This window comes from Petaurus breviceps, unplaced genomic scaffold (genome assembly GCF_028583685.1).
Source record: "Petaurus breviceps papuanus isolate PSGF00001 unplaced genomic scaffold, PetGlider_PUasm1.0 220, whole genome shotgun sequence".
Taxonomy (NCBI): domain Eukaryota; kingdom Metazoa; phylum Chordata; class Mammalia; order Diprotodontia; family Petauridae; genus Petaurus; species Petaurus breviceps.
In genome coordinates this window covers 23186364-23209856 of record NW_027185876.1, presented here as the reverse complement: position 1 = coordinate 23209856, position 23493 = coordinate 23186364, and the positions used below count along the sequence as shown (strand labels likewise).

At 34.2% G+C, this 23493-nt stretch overlaps 1 protein-coding gene across 3 annotated transcripts in view; it reads left to right on the top strand.

The window, feature by feature from the left end:
* KIFAP3 (kinesin associated protein 3) overlaps positions 1-23493 on the top strand; it is a 204541-nt gene that overhangs the window by 171982 nt on the left and 9066 nt on the right. For 2 of the 3 annotated variants that reach the window (XM_069094754.1, XM_069094756.1), the window contains exon 19: positions 2339-2438. In XM_069094754.1, coding sequence (XP_068950855.1) covers positions 2339-2438 — 100 coding nt within the window. Of the gene's footprint in view, positions 1-2338; positions 2439-11995; positions 12074-23493 lie in introns of all 3 variants that reach the window. The other variant, XM_069094755.1, reaches the window with a different exon arrangement.

Sequence of the window (23493 nt, the reverse complement as noted above, 5' to 3'; positions counted from 1 at the left end):
TTAATAATTTCCTCTTACCCTAGCATACTGTCCAATTCATGTTTCATGTAATTTGAACTTTTCACCATAATTTCAGTGTTGTCCTTATTTTGTTACAGTGAGACCTCAAATACTTCTGAATGTTTAAAATCTTTTTCACTCCTTTGGCATACCAGTGAGTTCAACACTTCTTTCATTCAGTTTGGAAGTGTGGGCCACATTTTATTTTTGACATTAAGTTTAGTTTATTTCCTCTTCAGCTAGTAGATTCCTCAAAAATACTATTCCTTAATTATTTGCTTTTCAGTTACCAAATGAACTTGTTAATTTGGTCTTGACCTTGTTGATTGTTCTCACACTTTGATGATGATTCATCCATCAAAAACTGGATCTTAAAAACTTTCTTAACTCTCATTTTGGTATATCTGTAGTATCTTGGTTCATTCCATTATTCTGGTGTGTGTGTATGTGTGTGCATGTATCTGTGTGCGTGCATGCGTGCGCACATGTACTCTGACACGGCCAGTCTTATGACTTCTGGGATGTTTGAACTTCTGGAGCCGATAAAAATCAGACTATTCATCGCTACTACTTTTAATACTACTGGATGAATACTCTGTTTCTTTGGCATTAGCAGGTCTTTACCTCTTGATTAATCTATAAGTTGTTTTCTATTCTTATCCTTTTGACAAAAATGGAAAAACTGGTCACTCATTTTTTCAAAGTAAGCCCAATTCCAACTTAACTTTTACTATACTTATTAAATGGATGAATTTTTCAACTTCCTCTCAGCTCTTCTTTTGTACATTATGTACATTCCCACCAATTAATACATAATTACCCACTCAGTTTTTCTTTATTTTTCCTCATCTCTTAATGCCTCTTCAAATCTTGTCCAGACTTCAGAGTTTCTTCTCAAACTCCACCTCCTCCATAAAGCCTTCCCTGACCACCTTAATACCTAATGATGATCTTTCCTCTCAACCCAAAGCACATATATATATATATATATGTATATATATATGTAAAATTTGTACTTAATCATATATTTTGTTGTGACAAGTTTTCTGATGGCATTATTATTCCTCTGGCATTTTTTAATAATTTTAAAGTGTATATACATTTTTTCTCTCTACCCAGACTGGAAGGTCCTAGAGATTAGGCACCATGTATTATACTTTTTTGTAATCCCTGTTGTGCCTAATATAAGTGTATTCACACGGACACACTGTTAACTTAATTAGCTACTTGTTGAGAGTCTACCATGAATAGAAGAACATTGTACTAACGTTGGTGAGACACGTAAATACAATAATATACTTATCTGAAGGTCTTTTATTTAGCTATCTCAACTTTCCAAAGTACAGTTGACCCCCTAGAATGTAATCTAGTTGATCTGTACTATCCCTTGCCCTGTCAAAAACATTTTTTAAACTCTGGGCAGGGACGGCTAGGTGGTGCAGTGGATAGAGCCCTGGCCCTAGAGTCAGGAGGACCTGAGTTCAAATCCAGCCTCAGACACTTAACACTTACTAGCCATGTGACTTTGGGCAAGTCACTTAACCCCAATTGCTTTGCTTTCCCCCCTCCAAAAAAGGGGGGAATCCAGTCCATTCACTAAATAAAATTCATTCTCTTTATTCATTGAAAGTAAACTAGAACAATTATTCAGTGTTTATTTACTTTTGTTTTACAAATAGTTCTAACAAAAGTTAGAGATCCTCAAACAGGGTGAGGATGACACCTGGCATAACAACAAATGAGGAGACAAAAATAACATGAAAAGCAAATTTAAGAACTTAAAAAGTGTATTTATTGTAGAAAAAAAATCTAAATAGTGCCTTATTATGCTTTTGCCATTTGTATTCATGATGTTGAACCTGAATCATCAAGAAAAGGTTAAATTAGAGTCAACTCATTCTGTTTAGGAAGGCAGTGAAATGGAAACCCCAGATTTCAATCAAAAAATGATTTAACATTTAAAAATTGGGGCACTTAGTAGTAACCTTTGGTTAACTGGAAAAGTCACTTCCATGAAGCAGTTCTGAATATGGATCAAACAAGATAATATGTAAAGCACTTTACAAACTTTAATGCTTTATATACATGCTGGCTGTCATCATCATTATCATCAAATGAAGCATTCATTAACCTTTGTCCTCAAGGAAGTGACAATTTAATCGTGGAGACAGGACAAAAATAGAGAGATGGGAGTAATCTCTGATCATGGTATTGAAGAAAGAAGCAAAGGACTTTGCATTGTTTCATATTAACATTTATCTTCACTGACCATGGATGATTTCAGTTGTAGAAATTAAATGCCTCTTTGTCATTTTTTATACCTTTTTTTGTTCATTAGATGGATTGATTGCTCCTGAAGGTGCTATGAGTCCAGATTTCTTCAATGATTATCACCTTCAGAATGGAGACTTAGTGGGGCAACATTCCTTTCCTGGAAGGTAAGTACATCTTGAAATAAAATGTGATGAATACTTTAGGGAGAAAGAACCATTTTCTTTCTGTTTTTTAAACAGTTAAGATTTTTTTTAATTTGCCTACTTTTTTCATTAAGAAAATAACTCATCTTTTTATGCAGAATGTTTTATTAGTATGTAGTCACACTTTAATTTTTAAAGTTTGTTTAAATCACATTTTTAAAAATCGTTGTTTTATCACTTTGGAAAGTCTAGGCTGTGTCTTGAAACAGATACTCCTGTTGTTGCCATAACCTGAGAACCTTCCAAAATCAATAAAAACAGAAAAGAAAATGCAAATGAGTTATTATATATTTTAATGATTATTCAGACACATATGCTTGGAAAAGCTTTAAAGCTTTGATTAAATTAAAGATTTTTTCCCCAGTAATATGTTGAAAAGGCAGATTTCCAGCTTCATCACTGGCGTCATAGGCTTTGAAAGCCTTGCCAGAAAGGACATTTTCCGCCTCTACATCATTGAATGCTAGAGGTATAAGTCTCTTCTTTCAGTGACATTGTTGAATATCACTTTTGAAATTTGGGTAGCTATAGCTATTCCAGTTAATTATATGTTCTTTATTAGGTCAATTTCAGTTTTCAAGTAGATAAATATCTGGTTTCCTCTTTTACTAAAAATTATCTCTAGGACAGTCTTAAAGATGTATGTTGTTTTGGCAATATATTATTGTAATTATCGTGGTTATGATATCTTGGCCCCTTTATTTTCTTGCCATGAGTCACCTTAAATCTGATATAAAGAAAATAACATATTCTAAATTGTTAGTGTAATAAACTTGGTGCTTTAGGAGGTCAGAGAAAAACTTTTGGCTGAATATTATAGAATAGATTTTCCATAACAAAATTATAAAAGGAAGAAATTTAGAATATGTTCCCAGAAAACATACATTAACAAATTCTACAAACATTTACAGAATTAACTCATCAGCCATTTTTCCTTTATGTTGAGCAACTTCCCATATTCATATCTTTCTGCTGGCCCTTTTTTTAATCTGTCTTCACAAAAGGCTAGACCAACAGGAAACTTGAAAACATATTTCTTCAATTTCATTGAAAGTTATTTTTAATGAAAGCCCTGTGAGAAAATGATTCACTGTACAACCAACTTTTTTAACAGTAATCTGTTGGGTAATGAATATGAGGCAAACCTTTGTGGAGAGTTGGTAACTAGCAGAAGATAATTGTGATTAACTTTGGTAAGATTAATTGTCATCCACATACAGCCTCATGATGACAAGATTAATTATCATTCTTTTCTCTAAATATTAAATATTCAAATTAATATGCTGGTCATTTAATTAGTTTGTAAAAAACTCAAATTCCTCATTTTTTTAAATCTTATTTTGGAAAAAACAATAAAAATACTTTGTAAGACCAGATAATTACTCAGTGGTAAAATGATGGACTAGAACCCAAAACAGTTCAGTATTTTAATTCTTACTCTGCTGTAGATGTCTGTAACCTTGGGTAAGTTCATTTATCCCTATTCTCCAATTTTCTTTTCTGAAAAGTAACACTTAAAATATCTTTTCTTTGTATCATTCATGTTGCAATAATGTTGGCTTAAAGTTGCTTTGGGTAGTTGAGCTAATAAAACCTATAAATCACTTTGTAGACCAGAAGTGTGATATAAAATACTTAACAATAATAGGCTGGACTTGGGAATTGTTTTCCCTTTAATCAAAATGTCCCATGAGAAAGTTGGTTCTTTCATCTCTTGTCCTTTGTAGTTTCTCAGATCTCAAATCATTTTCTCTTTTATATTTCCAGAAGATTCCAATTTATAATGAATGCACTCAGTTTCCTTTTAGGTGATAGCTTAAGTGGGAGGGGACCATTTCTAAGCAGCGCCAGTAGAGATGCAAACAATTACAGTATACATTATATCTAAAAATTTGTACTTGTTCCTATTTTCATTCTTTTTATAGCTGACCCCACTCCTGGAATCACTTACTTGGTCTATTATCCAATCCTTCCACTTGGTTTGGTTTATTTTTTTTTATAGGATTTTTTTTTCATTGCTTTGCTCTGTTGCTATAAGACCAAGAATATTGAACTTTTTTTGTTTAATTCTAGAAAGATTTCAGTACTTTTTCATACCATATAAACATTTAAATGTTTGAGTATGTTATTAATAATTGCTTCAAAATGTGTCAAATATGAACCAATACCTGTCTTTCAGTAGTGATGCATGATGGGGAAAATTAATGTATATTTTATTTTATTGCATTAAAAAGAGAATGACATTTTATGAAACTGATTTCAGAGTAAAAAATAAGAATAGTTTTCAGATATGTGGAATTACTAATTACTTTTTCGCCACATCCACTGAGAATACAACAAAAGACCAGATGACCTTAGAAGTCCCTTCTAAGGTCAAAATCTGTGCTTCTATAAATAGGCACAAGGTATAACATGATGGATATAAGCTAATAAGAATTCCCAATAGGATTATTATATGTTGGAATGGCATTGAGAGAGTTATGGGACTTGTCTTTTCTTGTTCTTCAGTCAAAAATAAATGAAGCCTGTCAAAAATTATCTGGAAAAATAATTATAAAGTTAGAGTGTGTGTAATTTAACTTACTTTTCTCATGACTATTTATAATTTATAGTAAACATTGGAATACCAGCAGTGTGCTAGGTGCAGCACAAAATCAGGATAAAGCAGTCTTTTCCCAGACTTATCCTTAGACTTATTCTTATTCCTTAGGCCATGACCATGATTGAAAAGCCTTTCTCTTCCTAGGTGATTTCACTTTTACTTGACTAAATGTGGAACCTGACCATCTCAAATGTCCTGAGATTAAAAAAAAAAAAAGCTTTTGCTACCTTGCACAAAAAGGTTTTTATATTCAACAAGATAGAACCCTCCTCACCTCATTGTTATCTAACAAGGTTCAAATCACACAAGGAAACCAAACCAAGTTAAAAAAGAGACTAAAAAATTTTAATTTGCGTTACATTTTTCCTCCCTTTTTTTCAAGTATGGTGGTGGGAGGAGCTTTTTCATCTGAATGCATACATTTTTGTAATATAGTTGGCAGCCTAATTGGAAACAGTAAAAACGATTGCACACATTTTTCCCTATTATGCAAAGGAGACAATATGTTTGATAAAATAGACACTGGCAGTTGAACAGCAAATACTAAGTTTTAGACATGTGTCACTATCGTTTTGGAACTCTTGGCGCCAGGATTTCCCGACATTTAGAACTAATGCAAAATGCATTAGTGCTCCAAGGCATGAGCAAAGGAATTGCCAGTCTCCCAGAGTGTTAAATGTAAGCCTTTCCCTCCCAATTCTGAAATGGTGTTAGAAAGTAGAATGGGATTTACTATCGAAGCTAATTAAAAATAATAAGAACAAGTCTAGGGTTTTTTTTTTTTTTTGCATTATATACCATATATTGGCCCCATATTTTAGTGCCTTTTTTTTATAACTCTTACTTTTCAAGCCTAATAAGAACCTCATGTTTAGCATATTTTTAAACTGGTTCCAGCTTTTACAAATCAGTTTTTGTTGCAGTAAAAATGGTCTATTTTTCTACTTTTATAGGAATCCAATTTTCATAAACTATTTTTTAAAAATTGCAGAGACTGCTGAGTTTTCCTAGGGGCTTTAAAAATATTTTTCAATGGGCCTGGTGTTCCTCTTTGTGGTTGGCACAGTAATATAGTTTACTAACCATATTACTGAGGGCAAAGATAAACTAACAGCCTTCTGATTCTGAAAAGACATACAGTTGTCTTTTTATCTTTCCTTGTACAGTATTCTACTCCTTTATTTTTTCTTTGTTTAAAAACAAGTTCACATTCATGTATTGTGCTATTCTTTGTTTATATATATATATATATATATATATATATATATATATATATATATATACATTTGCATAGGTGTTACTTTCTTCATGCTAATTTACCATTCTTAGAAAAGCAACATCAAGGATACAAATACTTTGCACTCACTAGAGAACTTGGAAGTAGATCAGGCCTCTCTGAGAAGTAATAGTAGAGTTTTTCAGATTATGGATTAATGGGAGGGGAGCTATCATTTGGGGGTTGGCATGCATGTTGTTATTAAAAGAGTCCTGGATTTGGAGTTGAGCACTGGCTTCTAGTCTTCTCTTTACTCTCTGAATGACCATTCCTTCTATGGATTTCATTGTCCTCATCTGTAAAATGTGCTGGATGACATTTCATGCTGTGGTTCTGTGATTCTGTTATTTTATAATCCTCTGTGGTTAGGAGCTCATTGTTTGATATTAGTAATGATTGTAACAAGAAACTCTGATTATGATTAGAATGTAGTATTTTGTATTAAGTTTCCAGAATTTCCCTGAATAACATCAGTCTCAATGTGGAATGGTTATTAGGTCTCAAAAATATAAACATTAAGACTTTCTTCCTCCCTGGTTAGAATTCTGAACCTGGAGTCAAGAACACCTTCGTTCAAATCCAGCTTCATATACTTGGTAACTGTGTGATCCTTGGCAAGTCACTTAGCTTCTATCTGCCTCAATTTTCTCAGCTGTAAAATGGGGATCATAACAGCAGCTAACTCCCAGGGTGGTTGTGAGGATCACATGAGATCACATTTGAAAAGCACAGTACCTGGCACATAGTAGGCATTTAGTAAATTCTCGTTCCCTTCCTCCCTTTTCCCCTTTAACCCAAAAGATTATAGCACAAAGATTGTACATGAAGTTGCACAGAACTTCACCTTATACATTTGCTATGACAGACTGTATCAAGAAAAGAATGTTACAATCCTATATTTGGAAAGGCAAGACATTTTTCTGTATCATGACAACAATTAAATATAACTAAAGAATTCCTTCCATTTTTACTTAATAAGCTTATTTTGTCTGATTAATTGAGATTTGTTGGGATGCATCTCCATGCAGAATTAATAATAAATAATGTATAGCATAAAAAAAAGCAAGAACCTCCAAGGAAAACACATGTGGAGGGCAAATTCCCTATGTGTAGCAACATTAAAAGTATTAATGAATTAATCAGTCACATGTTTTATTTTTACCATAGTATGCTTTTATCCTTGTTTATTTTGGTTTTCATGTTTAGTCAACAGAGCTTGCATCTTTTTTTTTTTTACTTAGTGCTCATTCTGAGTAATTTCATTTATTCATATGCAGGACTTCAAAGCTTTTATTGGGCCTGAGCAACTTTTGGTGACAGTAATTTGATTTTAAACGACTTATTTTGTGCTACATCATTAAGATTACAAAATTTTTAAAAACATAGAATTTTCATAGTAATAACAATAGCAAACGTTTATGTAGAGTGTTATGGTTATGAAAGTTTTTAAAGTTTTTTATTAACATAAAACACTTTATGTTTTCGATATTATTATATATTTTATAAATGTTACTTATAGTCATAGTGACAATACTACTTTAAAGTCATATTTTCCATATTACTTTCATCTTTATTTTTTTTTTTTTAAGCAATCGGGGTTAAGTAACTTGCTCAAGGTTACACGGCCAGTCACTATTTCTGGGCGTGGTGCTGAGTGTCTGAGCCCGGGATTCGATCTCCAGGTCAGTCTGACACTGGAGCCGGTGCTGTTACTCGCTGAGCCACTTGGCCGCCCCTAAGCAATCGGGGTTAAGTAACTTGCTCAAGGTTACACGGCCAGGTGTTTCTGGGTGGGTGCTAAGTGTCCGAGCCCGGGATTCGATCTCCAGGTCTTCTCAACACTGGAGCCTGTGCTCTTACTCGCTGTGCTACCTGGCCGCCCCCTTTCATCTTTATTTTTAAAATAACATATATAGTATTGACAAATATGCCATACTTTAAGAGTACCCAATCTGTGAAAATCCAAATTTACAGAGCATATTACATAATTAGGACATTGTCATAATTACCAGATTGTTCATTTTCCAAAAGGATTCATCATAGTTGTTCTGTAAATAACTAGATCCTGTAATGCCCTTAAAATAGAATTCTTTTTACAAAAATTTGATTTATATATGACATTGGTAATATTACAAGTAGTAGATTTTACAAATAACTACTTCTAAGTAAAAGTCAGTACATCATTTCTCAATGGAAATTTCATCTCCCATTATAAATGACATTGATGATATGTACAGATGACATTACTGCTGCATGGTATCAGTCGTTAAGCAAATATTGAGTAATTGAGCATTTATTGAGCACTTTGTGTGTGGCAGATGTGGGTCTAAGTGGTCAAGATACAAAAATGCGTGGTGGGGGGCAGGGGATGGCTCACATTCTAGTGTGGAAGATAGCATGCAGGTGACTGTGCACACAGCTATGAATTTGTCAAGTGTGAATAGAAAGCAGTCTCAGGAGAAAGGCCCTGTCAGGATCTGGAGAGGAGGAGCCTCAGAAGGCCTCCTGCACAAGCTGGGGTTTGAGCTGAGTCTTCAAGGAAATCCAGGAAACAAGGATTCAGTCAAGGAGGGCCATGGTCTCAAGAGGTAGCACCCAGTGTGTCCCACAAAGCATGACTTAATACTCTGTATATGTGTCCAAGTATGTGTGATGGGAGTAGTTCTGATGGAGCTCTACAGGACCCAGTATTGTCCAGTTACAAAGTGTTTTCATGTTATTTTTATTTATTCAAAATTTACATTGAAATAAAAGTCAATTCCAAAAAGTTATAGTTTATAGGAATAACTCTTAATACCAATTAGTAACAATTTCAACTTTGTTTCACAATCAGTGCAAACTGAGCAGAAATAAACACTTGCCCAAATGATAGTGAAGTTCCCTAATGTTAATAAAAATTTTCATAGGCAATACCATCACAAACTGAATGTGTTTTAACACTTACACATGTTCAGCCCCATTTTTCTCCTTGTACTCAGTGGTGGGGTGCCAAGAAGACTTCTCTTCCAAGATGACTAGTTGTTTGAAATCAACCTGAAAGGGGCTCCAGAGTCAGTAAGGTTTAAGGCTTTAATCCGCTTAAAGTCTCAGCATACAGGCTCACAGAATCCAAATGACAGTCTGATTTATTAGTCATCTAGTGAGTTGTGTTAAAAGAATGTTTATAGTGAGAGTTAATAGAATTCAAAGTAAAGTAAATGACTTTTCATTACATATTAACTTCCAGTAGTGTGTAGGATCTTGTTTACTAGTATTTTGCTTTAACACATTTGGCATCGTTCACTGTGAATAACTGCTACGGATTTGCTGTAGACAAGTTGCTAAATGCTTCACTGCTTATTAAAGTTCATGCTCCCATGAATTAGTTTACTGTTGATGTCCCAGTTGACATCCAGTTATTTTTAAAATGGAGCAGCAAATCATAAAAGTGATTCATAGGTGGGATACTGATGTTGCATGAATCATGCCAATCATTTATTTAAGTGATTAGTAATCATTTTTTCTATAAATTAATTCCCATGGGCTATATTAATCTTACATTGTTTAGATTTTTTTATAAAGTGACCAACCCCTTGCTAACATTTGAAAAGTAGAAATTTTAATTTCCACTATTTGGACATTAATCCGTTTGTACTTCCCAAAGAGAGTTGAATTAGGTTTTATTAGTAAATTGGGCATATAATCTTTATGTCCAAATTTTATTAGTTTATCACACATTAGCATTCACAAATTGTAAACCTTATACACACAAAAGGAAACAGTGGTTTAAAAATAAGGCTTAGAGACTCAAAGAAGGTTTAGAAGAAAATCTTATCTTGAAAAATGTGTATTGTAGACTGGGGAAAATATTTTAATGATGTATTTCACCACTGAACCTCACTAACAGGAGATGTAATTAATAGGATTGCCTTTGTCAAGTTCATATTACATTTTAAATTTCTGGTGTGAGTGAATATTTAGCAAATTCACCAGTTACTTAAAATCTAAAAGATGTTAATGGAGAAAACTTACTTTAATTAAAGTCAGGAGAACTCTGTCCATGAATAATCTAGTAATCTAAATTCATCTAGGCCCTGTAAAAATGTTAACACATCAATCATCATCTACCTTTTAAAATCAATCACTCAGCTCTTAAAAAGCTGATTGTGTCAGGTATGGTTTTGTACCAGAAGAAATAACATGGGTGTTAATCCAAATGATTCATAAGTGAATTACTTCACCTCCATCCTACAAACTGACTTAGCTTACTAGTGTCTAATGATGGTAGTCAGACATTTTTCATATTTATTAATGAAACTTAGGTACAGTGTACATACAGGGCTAAATCAGTGCCCTTAGGAACTTAGAAATAAATTATGAGCTTCTATAAGAAGAAAATATAAAGCCCCTAAATGAAGATGGTTGTTTCAGTGATCTATTTATTAGAATCCCAGAGACAGACTTTCCCATTGACTCTTTGTAACTTCCTATCTTGTAAAACAAGAATGTTCATATTTCTAACATTTTTAGACATGAGTTACTAGTAGTTGGAAGGGCTTATTCATGTTTTACCAGAAACTTGAAGTAACTTAGACTTTTCAATTTCAGTTTGCAATTTTGTCAGCCAATTGTAAACTACTTTTGCAAAGAATTGGTATTTTCATCATTTTTCTCCTTCACATCCTGAATCAGTCTTATTTGAACCAATTTTTGACCTGGATGCCGTCTCTTAGTTTAAGGTTGTATTTATTTCTAGCCCAGCTGCATTTTGAGTAACTTAACAGTGTGGTTTAAGTAGTTATTAACAATTTTAAAAGATTACTAGAATAGCAATGAGTGAGTTCAGGTCCCTTAAATGTTGAAAAAGTAAACCAAAACCTGGGGGTCTGTAGATTTTTAAGCAGAACATTAATTAATTCCCTCATTCTCTCCGTTGCCTATAGTCTCTCCAGATGTGCTACTATGAATATCCCCCTCCTGAGATATAAGCCATCTGGGTTCTGTAAACTGATTTGCACTTATTTTAAACAATAATTGAACAGAATGCAGATGAATTATTAAAGTAAATGTATGTTGCTAATAAATCTAAAAGCAAAATATTTAACCATAGTAAATGAGAAAGGAATGTGCAAATGAAGACCTGCTTACTTTAATGAGTTTAGTGGTAACCTTCTCAGTTTCAACCAAAAGAAAAAATTTTATTTTTCTGGGTTTTTTTTTAATCCATAAAACTGCTTACAGAAGTATCTTAGACAAAAACAAGGAAATATAATGTTCTAAACTCAACCAGTCCAAACCACTCGAACTGCTATGACAGCTCATAAAACTGAGAGTAGTTTTTAACTGGGCTCTGTTTTACATTGCTAAAGTGAATTTTCCTTGCAGGAAGTAGCCAGCGGGTTTATTTAGTTTCCAGACCATGGCTTTGATCTTTCTGTACTGTCACTTCTCAGGTTACATAGCCCTTTTTCACTGCCGTAAATCTGCAACAGTTAATGAGAATAAAATTTCCCCCTCCTCACTGATCACATGCTGTTAAATGCCAAACCACAGCCAACTGCATATTTGCGGAATTTTAGCTACAATGTACGAAAACAGCACAATCAGTTTAATCTTGTTGTCTTTGTCATTCATTTTATTGAGCTTTCCTCCTTTTTTAAGTGACCTACTTTATCAAGTCAAGTGGTTGGAGGCCAGAGCTGGAAGAAAGATTTAGAGCAGTCATAAACGGAGAGCCAAGTGAGTGTGTGTGTGTTGGGGGGGGGGGGGGGGGGGTGAGCGCAACCATTCAGATTCACAATTAAGCAACTTTAAGTGCTTTTAAAAACCTAAACCTTCCTCCACAATACATGAATGGGTTTGTTATTCCTTCAGTTACACTGCTTTCTCAGTTTTGACATAAATTAACACTCTGGTGGCAAATTCATTTAACAAGTCAGATCATTATATTTCACTTTTTGACAACTATAGTGAAGGAATTGTGGTGGATTAAAGGGCTTTGGGTTTTTTTTTTCAAGATATTTTGACATTTTTAAAGACCTTTTATTGAAGTAGGAATAGCATTAGGTTTTAGAAATCTCCTTTATTATCTTTTCATAGCACAATACTATGAATTTTCAGAATAATTTAAGTCATCAGATGACAGTCATGCATTATAAAAATATGCATATTTTGTACACCAATATGCACTGATGACAAAACACAGGACAAGCAACATAAAATAAAACATTTATCAAGTGCCTATCATGTATAAGTCACCCAATCGATACAAAGTTTAGATAAGATGTGGTCCCTGCCTTCATGAAGCTGACAGTCTGGCTGGTGAAATATGTTCTTTAATCCTTCTTGCAAAAGTAGTAGCTTGAATTAAATTCAATTTAAATTTAAACTCTTAATCCTTTTAGGTAGTACTTTTCATAGGGGTGACTTTTTACTGACAAATAAGACAGTTGTAGAAAGCTGTTATTGATCCCAGCCAGGGGTAACAACAAGACAAAGGAGGAATATGCCCAAATTGACCAAGGCATGTAGTTCTAGACCCTACCACACAATCATGTTTGAGTCCTTTACTCCTGCAATAGCCATTGTGGTTCAAATAGTAATTTTTTTTCTGACAATATTTAGATCTTGGAGAAAAGCATCAGGGTAAAAGTATGTTATTGATACCTATCATAATCAAATGTTAGACACTAAATACAGTTACTTCTGTTTTTAATTCTGTGGAACTGAGGGAGTAAGGGGAAACTGCAAGAAGAAAAGCATAAGGAAGATTTGATATGGAATACCTCCCTGTTCTCTTCTGAAGAGAATAAGCTATTGACAAACACTTAGAATGACATTTTTAAAAAAACAGATTTCTTTACATCCTTCTGACTTCAAATCCATTACTCTCTTTTGTGCTCAGCTCTTTGTGTAGTTATTTGCTCCTGAAATATCTACTTATCCAAATTGAGAATTACTTTTCCATACTGAATATTTGAATCTATTCCAAAGTAGAATTTTGCAGAATGTAAGCTTCTCAGAGATAGGGACTGTGTTGTTTTTGTTTTGTATTGTTTTTAATTTTTGTACACTCAGTACTTGCAGATATTGGCACTAGTTTTGTTGTTTTGTATTTTTGGTTTTGTTTTGTTTTGTTTTTTAATAGTGGAAAAGTGTGCTGGCTTTGGAGTCAATAGACTTTGGTTTGAACCTGGCTCTGCTACTTGCATATGTTTCCTTAGGCAAGTTAGCCTCTCTGGGCCTCAGTTTCCTCATCTACAAAAGTGATGGGGTTGGATCAGATGACCTCAATGGTTCTTTCCAGCTTTAAGTCTATGATGTTCAAAAATTAAATGAGCCATTCTGGTGAATGTGCCAGTTATTGAAGGCCAGTTAAGTGTATAAAGTGATACGTATGGACAATCTGATTTAAAGAATATCCTGGTTATGTAGTGATGAAGGTAAAATAATCATGTTTAAAATAAAACTGCTTGGAGTCTATGGAAATATTCCAATCATAACTGAAATCTAGCTGTGAGGTCTGATAGTAGAAGTGTTAGTAGAAGTGTCATTAGGTTTACTTTTCGATTCTCTATGTTCACCAGGAGTTCATATTTTTCCAAAGGAGAGAGAATATTAAATGAGTTAACATACATAAAGTGCTTTTGCAAACCTTAAAGTACTATGTAAATTTGTTATCATTATTTTTATAATAAGGTTAGAAATATGGTAGTAGCATGAGCTGTAATTATGACTTCTCTCTCTAACTTGATATGAAGCTATATAAAAGCAATTTAATTTCCATTTCCTTGTCACTGAAATAGATATTTACATATTATACTTGGTCTCTACTTCCCCTATAGGGAGAATTTATTACATTTTGTGAAGCTGTATTATATAGAACTTTGAACTTATTGAAAGAATTCTTCTATATAATACATTGTCATTACATGTTTTGGGGGATGTGGGGGAATATTTTTTCATTGTATTATAATCTCATAAGGTTTAGTTTAGAAGGAAGATGCCTCCATAATTAAAATTCTGACCTTTGTTAAAATGAGGACAAGAGTTTCCTTTTTTATTGCTCCCTATTTTTCACACTATCCATCATTGGTCTCTTACCAAGCAATAAATATATTGTACATTTTTTAAATTTTGATTTACTTCCAAAATAAAATCATAAACTTATAAAAGTGACAACAAGTGGGGAGTATATATTTTTTTAAATCTGGTGTCCTTTTGAATCAACACACAATGTAAAAAACATTGCTTGTTAAGATGTAAGTTGAAGCTTCAGTTTTATTCTTATGTTCTACTACCAAATGTTACATACTGCTGCCAAATGCTATATTTTTAGCATCCCTGTTTTTCCACTTGTCCTGACTACCACCTTTTGAGCATTTGGACTCTACCCTGCCCCTTGCTGAGAAAGTAAAGAATTGCATCAGCACAGGAAAGCATAACCCAACAATATTGCAACAGAGATTGGCTTTTCTAAGTTGTACTTAGTAGTGTTTTTATAAAAGTTATTCACATTGAATTGTTTGATGCTCCTTGTGTCTTCTTCCTTAAGTGAATTTATGGCAGGAATCTCATTCTTGCTCAAAAATGGTTCTGCGTTACTTTGACTCAGTACCTAAAACTTCTGTTTAGTGCAGTGTAGTCTTCCTTAGATTACTATAATTACAAAACACCACAGGCCCTTGCTACATTTTCCTGACAGAAAAAATACAACTTGTGATAATTTATCTAGGAATGGGGGCTTTGGTGGGCAAGGCAAGATTTACTTCTTCAAATTTTGTGATATTTTAATTTAACCAATGGTTACATAACTAAGAATCACATTGTGGTTTAAGTATAAATTTCCAGAATTAAAGATATCTTCATAAAATATTGCATTGTGATAGTCTGATAATTCACTACATCTTAGTCTCTCTGTTAGATATGATAAAGAGTTTGGAAGATTTGGTCCCAGTAGCAGTTTATTGTGGCTTTACAGTGGATTGTAAAATGGGATTGTGGATTTACAGTGGGGATTTTTGTACTAAAACACATTCATATTCTGCATGAATAATAGTGAGTTTCTCAATAAACTATTGAGTGCACTAAGAGCTTTGATATAAATGATAATTTCTCAAGGCTGAAGGACTGCTGGGTAGAAATGTTGGCCTCTGGTATAGCATATGCTTTTAGAAACTGGATTCTTGGAAGAAAACCCAAATTCACTTGGGTAAATAATGATTGTAAAAATATATTACCATGGTAATAAGTGTTGTAGGATTTCAGATGACAGATCTTTGAACTTTTTTCTAAAGTAACAGTAAAGCCAATAATTAGTTCACATATAAACAAAAACTCTTAATTGGAAGAGATTTGGATACTTCATAGAGTAGTATCAAAGGGTCTTTTCATATTCATCAGGTTTTCACATTTTTAAAAAGCAGAAACAAAAGTCCATTGCTTTTTATTTGAAAAGGGGGGAAATGGGTTATGGGTTAAAAACCTTAGTTGCAGAGCCTTTCAACTGGAAATGGTCCAGCATGTGGCAATATGATAGCGACTCACATCACTCCCTGTATTTTTCCTCACCAGCCATAGATACAGAAACCAGGCCTTGGAAATCTTGATTTTCTTATGCCCTGAACTGTTCTGCTATGAAGTCTCTGTTGTCTTGATTGGTGGTTATTACAGTTGCCTCCGTCAGTGGTCTTATCTCAAACTACTTGAAGCCACTTGACTTCCTTCCCTGACACTCCCAACCAGCCACCACATGCACAGTGACTGCATTTACCTCCTCCCTCGCCCTTGTCTAGTTCTAGAACCATAATCAAATCAATTCTGTCATTATCCCTCGAAAGCATGTGTCAATCTGTTCTACTACCTGTCCCTATAACTTTACAAACACCAATCTCATATGTGTTGTCTTTGCTTATTGTAATGAAAGTTCTTTGAGGGCAGAGCTTTGTCTTCCCTTAAATTCATACTCCCAGCTTTTCTTGGAACATAGCAGATGATTAATAAATGCATTTCATTTATTCATTCACCAAATCACTTAGTAATCCTTAGTAATCTCAGAGCTTCACAAAACCTTCATTGAATTGAATGTGATTTAATCTTATCCAGGGAGAATAATTAGTCACTATAATAGCAATTTGGTGGTCATTCTTCTGATTTAGATAATAAGTGCTAGCTACCTGGTAGCTTTTAGCTAGCTTGTATATAGGGAAGAACACAGAAAATTCTTAATCTTTACTTGTATACACTTATCCTAAACCTTGCTTATTGAAATGTAAATTTCTAATTAATCTTTTTTTTTTAAGATAGAGTTCTAAGTTTTTAGCTAAGGAGTCTTATATTTCACACCCAGAAGCCAGGTTCAGCAAATACTCTCTAGGTAAAAGACCTTAAAGAAAGTATCCCTGAATAGAAGTATAAACAAAATTAATACCTATTGAATGAATGAAAGTGCAGTTAACAAATTTTCTAATTGATATATAACATGGATCTTAGCCAGTATTTATTTCATCTTAAATGGTGACACATACACATGCATATATATAATTACATGAATTAGAATAATAGTTTATTTTCTAGTAATAAGAGAAATTATATTTTAAAGTCAAATGTTCCTATTTGTTGCTTGTGTGCCGTCCTCCCCCACACACACACATTATTTTCATTTGCATAATCAGGCTATAGGTTTTCCTAGCAAATTTTAAAACACTTTCAGACTGCCCTGTCCAAAATTAAATGGCAAAGCAACCATATAAAAGGAATCCAAATTGATATAGCTAGTCTAAGTGGCCAATTTTAAATCTCCAAGATAGGAGAAGTTGGGAGGAAATGTCATCAACACAATGGGGCAAATAATTCTTCTAATGGTAATTTTCCTTTATAACCTTTAACTTAAACTGAATCTTTTTGCTCTTATAAAGGATACTCATTAAGCTGCATGTGTTTATCTCAATATTTTAATATGATTTTATATAATCAACATTTATGTTATTAGACATCCAGGAGGTTATCTTTCTTCTTGTTTGTATGTGTATTCCCAACACTTAGAATAGTGCCTGACACATAATAAATGCTTAATAAATACTTGTTGACTCACTGGGGCACTAGGTAGAATATTGCACCTGGAATCAGCAGTCCTGAGTTCAGATTTGGCCTCTGATACTTCCTTAGCTTTATGACCCTGGGCAAGTCACATAACCCTTCTCAGCCTCAGCTATAAAATGGGAATGATAGTAATATCTCCCTCACAAAATTGTTGTGAGGATCTAATGAAATAACATGTAGAAAGCTCTTTGCAAGCTTTAGAGTGCTATATTCATAATAATACTCTTTTGAGGGGAAAAATAAAACAGAAACTTTAAAAAGGTCAATACAGAAAAAAAATTCTTAAGATATTACTTAAAGCTTTAGAAGTGAAATAATTATCTCATTTGGATTTTGTAGCTAGTTGATGGCTTTTTCTTTAAATATGATTTCAACTCCATTGCAATGGAATAGACAAAAACTTAGTAACTTACAAACCACATTGTCTTGCAGATTCAACTTGCCTTTTCTATCAAGTAAAAATCATCGCAGGCCATGTATAAGTATCCCCCACAATTGTTTTCTTACCACTAAGCACTCTTTAGTTCTCAAATTTGAAAGAAGGACAGATACATCTCCATTTTGCCTATTGTTAGGGTGATGCCCATAGTCCTGTGTTATAGGATAACTTCAGTAATCTATGATGTTATCCCAACCTCCCTCTAAAATCCTTCTCTTTTCATTTGTAATACTTCCATCAAAGTTCCTCCCTTACAAGATCTTCCCAGCTCTGATCTCATATCTCAAATACCAGATCATCAGTGTGACACACTCTCTAAGACAGAATTGGTAGCACAAGGAAAAGGGCAGCACAGGGGCAAGTCCTCTGCCCTCAAGTTCTCTTCTGCCCCTACTAGATAAGGCAGAAGTTGAAAAACCAGTATTGGGTACAGAGATAAGGGAGATGTCTATTTTACATAGAGCAGCAAAGACCTTGTGCTGAGCCTATACTTTCTTTTTTAATAACTTTCAGGTACTAAATGAATAGGAAATATGCCAAGGTTCCTATGTCCAAAGAGTTTCTGTTCAAGTGTCTTTTTTTCTTAAAGGGAATATGACATCTGACTCAAACATAAGCTGGAAACTCAAAAGATTGCTACAGAATTCATTCAACTGAACAAGCAGTTCATTGCCACTTTGATAAAATGGAGGCTATTATTGGCAGTGGCATCCTTTTAGTGCAACAACTGTGTGTATACTTTTGTGCCCGTAGATCTCTGTGAATTATGTAGGGGCTCTGTGAAGGCAGATAAACAGAAAGCATGTGTAAGAAGCATGCCAGGCATTATGGAGTCTCTCCTAACTGTCTAGATTCTATACAAGGAGCCAGCTTCTCCTCCTAGGTATTGTTAGGAAAGAACCCATAATGATTTTCATATGTTGTTAAGAATACTAAATGTGTACTGTAGCGTTTTACCTTTTGTTCAAGGGGCTTTGCAAACATAATAATGTTCTCATAGTAAGGAAGAATTGAAGAGAGGGCAGACTTTCATTTTTGCAAATGAGGAAATAAAAACATTGACAAAGAAAGTCATCTACCCAACACCGGCAATGGAACTGGAAGTAACGTCCAAGTCTCTTTTTTTTAACTCAAGCCACTAAGTTGCATTAAATTACTGAAGATTAGAAAACTAGTATATTTGTAGGTACTTAGGTACTAGTACAGGTACTGTATAGGTCCTTAGGTTGATTTCATAAAGTATTACAACCATTTCTGGAGGTGAAGGAGTTGAGAAACATGAGCATCTAAAATTAAATTTTGAAACAGTAAGATACCTCTTCAGCCAAAAGATTAGGGTGACTGATAGAGGGACCAGGTAAATTAGCATAGCATTTCTTTACCCATCAAACTGGTTTGCAAACATATTTAAGTTCTATTTTAAATGTAGTAATAAGTTTTCTGGTCAAAAAAGAAGGTAAGAATTGTATCCATCAGTAATATCAAATTCAAATAGAAACAGAACCCTGAGGGACTTGAAAAACAAATTGATGTTATCTATATTGTGTTGTATTTTTATTTATTTTGCTTAAACATTTTCCAGGGGTAGCTGGGTGGCGCGGTGAATAGAGCACCAGCCCTGGAGTCAGGAGGACCTGAGTTCAAATTCGGCCTCAGACGCTTAACACTTACTAGCCACATGACCTTGGGCAAGTCACTTAACCCCAATTGCCCTGCCTTCCCCCCTCCAAAAAAAAAATTTTCCCAATTAGGTTTTAATTTGCTTGGGAGCACTCAGTATTTTTGTCCAGTGCTTGGCCAGCATACTACAAGTTTGACAATTTCTGCCATATATCAGCCCATATTGAATTTAGTTAATATTTGCCAAGTGCTCATTGAGTTTCTAGCAGTGTTTTGGTATTATGGGAAGATGTTACTTAATTGAGAAATGATATGGTTTCAGCCCTCAAGAAACTTAGTCTATTAGGGACCATAATATAAATATATGTATTTACTTTAATCATCAAATTGGGTCTTACCACTATAGGTTCAAGTGGGAAAAGAATTGAGTTCCACTTATTGAACTACCTTTCTGTAGGGCTTACAGTTCAACAGAAAGTTTATTTGTCCCTTGGTATAGTTGAGATTACATATTCTTTGAAGACTAGAAATGCATTTCACTTTCTGCTGTTTATTTAATACTATTTTTATTGATAGTTTAGAGCTTAAGTTCCAGGGTCAGAGACCAATGGTAGATAAGTTGTTCACTATTTTATAATATTAAGGGGTAAAAGGCACACAGCAAATATGAAATATCATTTGGTCTATGTAACTTTCATACCAGAATATGACTGAAAGTATCAAAGATTTCTGACCCAAACTGCCCACCAGAAATCTTTTAAATAACCTGAAAAACTAGAAATATAAGGAAATGACTTGTTTATAGGTTTGGGATTGCAGATTTGGTTTGGATTAAGGTTTCAAATATTTGAGTTACACTTGCTTAGCTGTTTAAAAACAGGTGCTTTGGTGGAGGTGGGGTAGTAATCTTAATTGTTTTATCCAAACTCTAGCTATGTGTTTAAAACATGTGGCTTACTTATAGTTCTAGAAAGTATAATTTTGATTTCTCTGAGAAAACAAACTCTTCAATAATTTTCGGCCAGCTGATATTTTTTTATCATAGCAGAAATATATTTTGAGGACTATAGAATAAAAAAGGTGAGAAGAATAAATAGAAAATGGCATAAATTTTGAGAAATGAAAACTTTACATTAAACATTTTACTTAAGATAATTACTAGAGTGTTTTTCTAAATCAGTGAAGGAAAATGAATTACTTAGTAAATATGCCCAAGGAATATGAACATGTCTGTTTTTTAGGCTTTCAGTGGCATGAGTTTTCCACTGTGGGACTTCAGAAATCTTTCATTTAAGAGAGACGTGTAGTGTGTCAAAAAGGATAACCTTCCAGAGACCTGCACCATGTCCCTGCTTTGATTCTGTGCACGTGGAGGACTTCTGTCTGTTTTTTGAGGGAAGTTGGGGAGTTGACATAGCCCCGGACTTATTAGTTGTCAAGATGCTTTGAGGTTCTATAAATACTTGAGCTTGTTCACTTTGACATTGTATTATCACATGGAGATACAACTCTGGGGGAGGTGCTTGAGTTTCACTCACTGGCAGGATCATTAAACATGTTTTAATTGAACTAAAGGATTTTTAGTACTCTCTTAACTTTTGAATTATGTGTGAGGTCATGCACTTTGGGGCATTTCTTATTAATATTTTTAGTACTTAATAGTTCTCTCTCTCCTCCCCCCTCCCTGGCCAAGAACCTTCAGTATTAGGAACATTTTCCTCTTTGGCATGTGCTTTCTACTTCCCCAGCAATATAAGCAAATTGGAAAGTTCAGCTGTCATTCTTGGAAGGTCATAGATCACACTAGCAGCCTGAGTAATCCAAGAGGTTTTAAGTATCATAGCATTTAGTTTAAAGTGAAATTTGCTCTGACAGGGCTGGCAGACCAATAGGAAAAAGAAATATTTGTGCTTGGAAAAGTGCATCTGTAGAGACCGCGAGTATAACTGATGGCTGGAAGTGATTTCAGTCTAAAAAAACAAATCATTAAGAGAGTGCATAGGGGTAAAATACACAGTTCATATTTTAAAGGGTCTCAAAATGAACCAGCAACTGAGGTTAGCATTACATAGTAATTAGTTGTAGTGTTCAGTGTTTAACCCACTCATTTCCAGATTGTATGGTTAAACAATCAGGAAGGAAAAAAATGCCACTTTTCCTTTTGCCTCTTCTTTAAGCCGAGAGTACCATTTTATTCCAGTAATTTCAGTATTTTAAAAGAAAGATACTCTGACAAATTATGTAAATATGGAACTAGTAACAGACAAGCAAGCCATTATCCAGATGGCTTGTTAATGATTCATCCAGCTCAGGGGTTACTTAAGCTGTCTTAAGTGTTATCCTGACCTTTGTACCTTACTGATATAAAATGAGACATTACCGGACAGGATAAGATGGCCAGAGTCAAGAAGTTCTCACAGTTAGCTCAAGAAGGATAAACTCAAATTGACGCAGACTTTCTTTACAAAAAATAATAAACTGTTGTGAGGAAACTTGGACCCATCATGGTTTTGAGTAATTGACTGGTTTGAATTTGATCACCTGACATGCACTGAACACCTATTGTAATGAGAGTGAATTTGGAACCTTAGGACTTGAGGTGGAATCCAGTTCAGTGCCTACACCTTAGTGTAACCTTGGACAAGTCACTTGATTTGTTTGGACCTCGGTTTTTCTCATCCGTGAAATGAGAGTTGGGCTAGATCATCTCCAAGATATTTTCCAACTCCAGATCTATAATTTTCTTTAAAAGTAGCTGGCAAGGGGGAAAAGAAAACTTTTAATATCTACAGTTACTCTGTCGTGTCACTATTTCCTCCAAGTCCAATGTGAAAATTTTTTTATTGCTAGAGCTATAAAGTTAGTAAATTCTATCCCTGAAAAAATAAATAAGCATGATACAGAATCTAAACTGAAATTCTAAAAGGATAAATGATTACCACCATCACTAGTACAAATTAGTATTTCAGCAGAACTTCAGCTAAATGTGGAGACAGCCACCTAAAGGTAAATTTCAGCTTTGCTTCTTATAAAGATCTTGGAAGTCAGGCTTGTGAAAATGTTTGGGAGAAAACTGTATAATTGCTGTCTAGGTTGCTGTTCTCCCCAAAGTGCAGAATTTGAAGTCTAGACTTGTAGATAGGTTACCTTTGCATAGGATTAAGGAAATACCTTGTATATGTATATGCACAAATATGTATGATAACTAGATACTCTACTTATGGCATGCATATGCCAGATAGATTCTCTTTAACAGATGTTAAATGGAAATTTTAGATACTGTTTTGCAATAGTATTTTATCATGCATCAGTGTAATTTTTTTAAGTGTCCAAAACAATCAGCCACTGATCTTCCACTCAACATTTTCTAGAACCCCAGAGACAAAAACCTTTTTTGAAATGACTGATAGATTGATATTCCAGAGATCTGTACCCAAATGACTTTCACATTTGTATAAAAAAGACATTGATTTGCTGAAAAAGTAATGGAAAACACGGCTTGTTCTCTTTATCAATTTATGTATGGTGAGGAATTGTTTGGGTTTGAGAATCCTGCCTTGGAAACTTTTTTAAAACACATGGTGGTAAAGATGGAGTGACTACTCCATCTAGTGGTTAGATTATAAATTATACTCATTTAGATTGGGGGAGTTTTTTGGTCAGATTTCTTCTACTCGCCCAATGGCATCCCCAGACGTTCTCATTGAAAATAAAGATTTCGTCTAGGGCAGAAGTGGGGAACCTGTGGCCACAATGCCACATGTGGCCTTCCAGGTCCTAGGTGCAGCCTTCTGAGGCCAAGTTTTACAGAACAAATCCTTTTATGAAGGGGATTCGTTCTGTGAAGTTTGGATTCAGTCAAAGGGCTGCACTTGAGGACCTTGAGGGCCACATGTAGCCTTGAGGCCACAGGTTCCCCACCCCTGCCCTAGGGGAACATTGTTATATCCAGTGATTGTTTGTTTTTATATGAATAAGATGCCACACTGTTTCTGTGAAG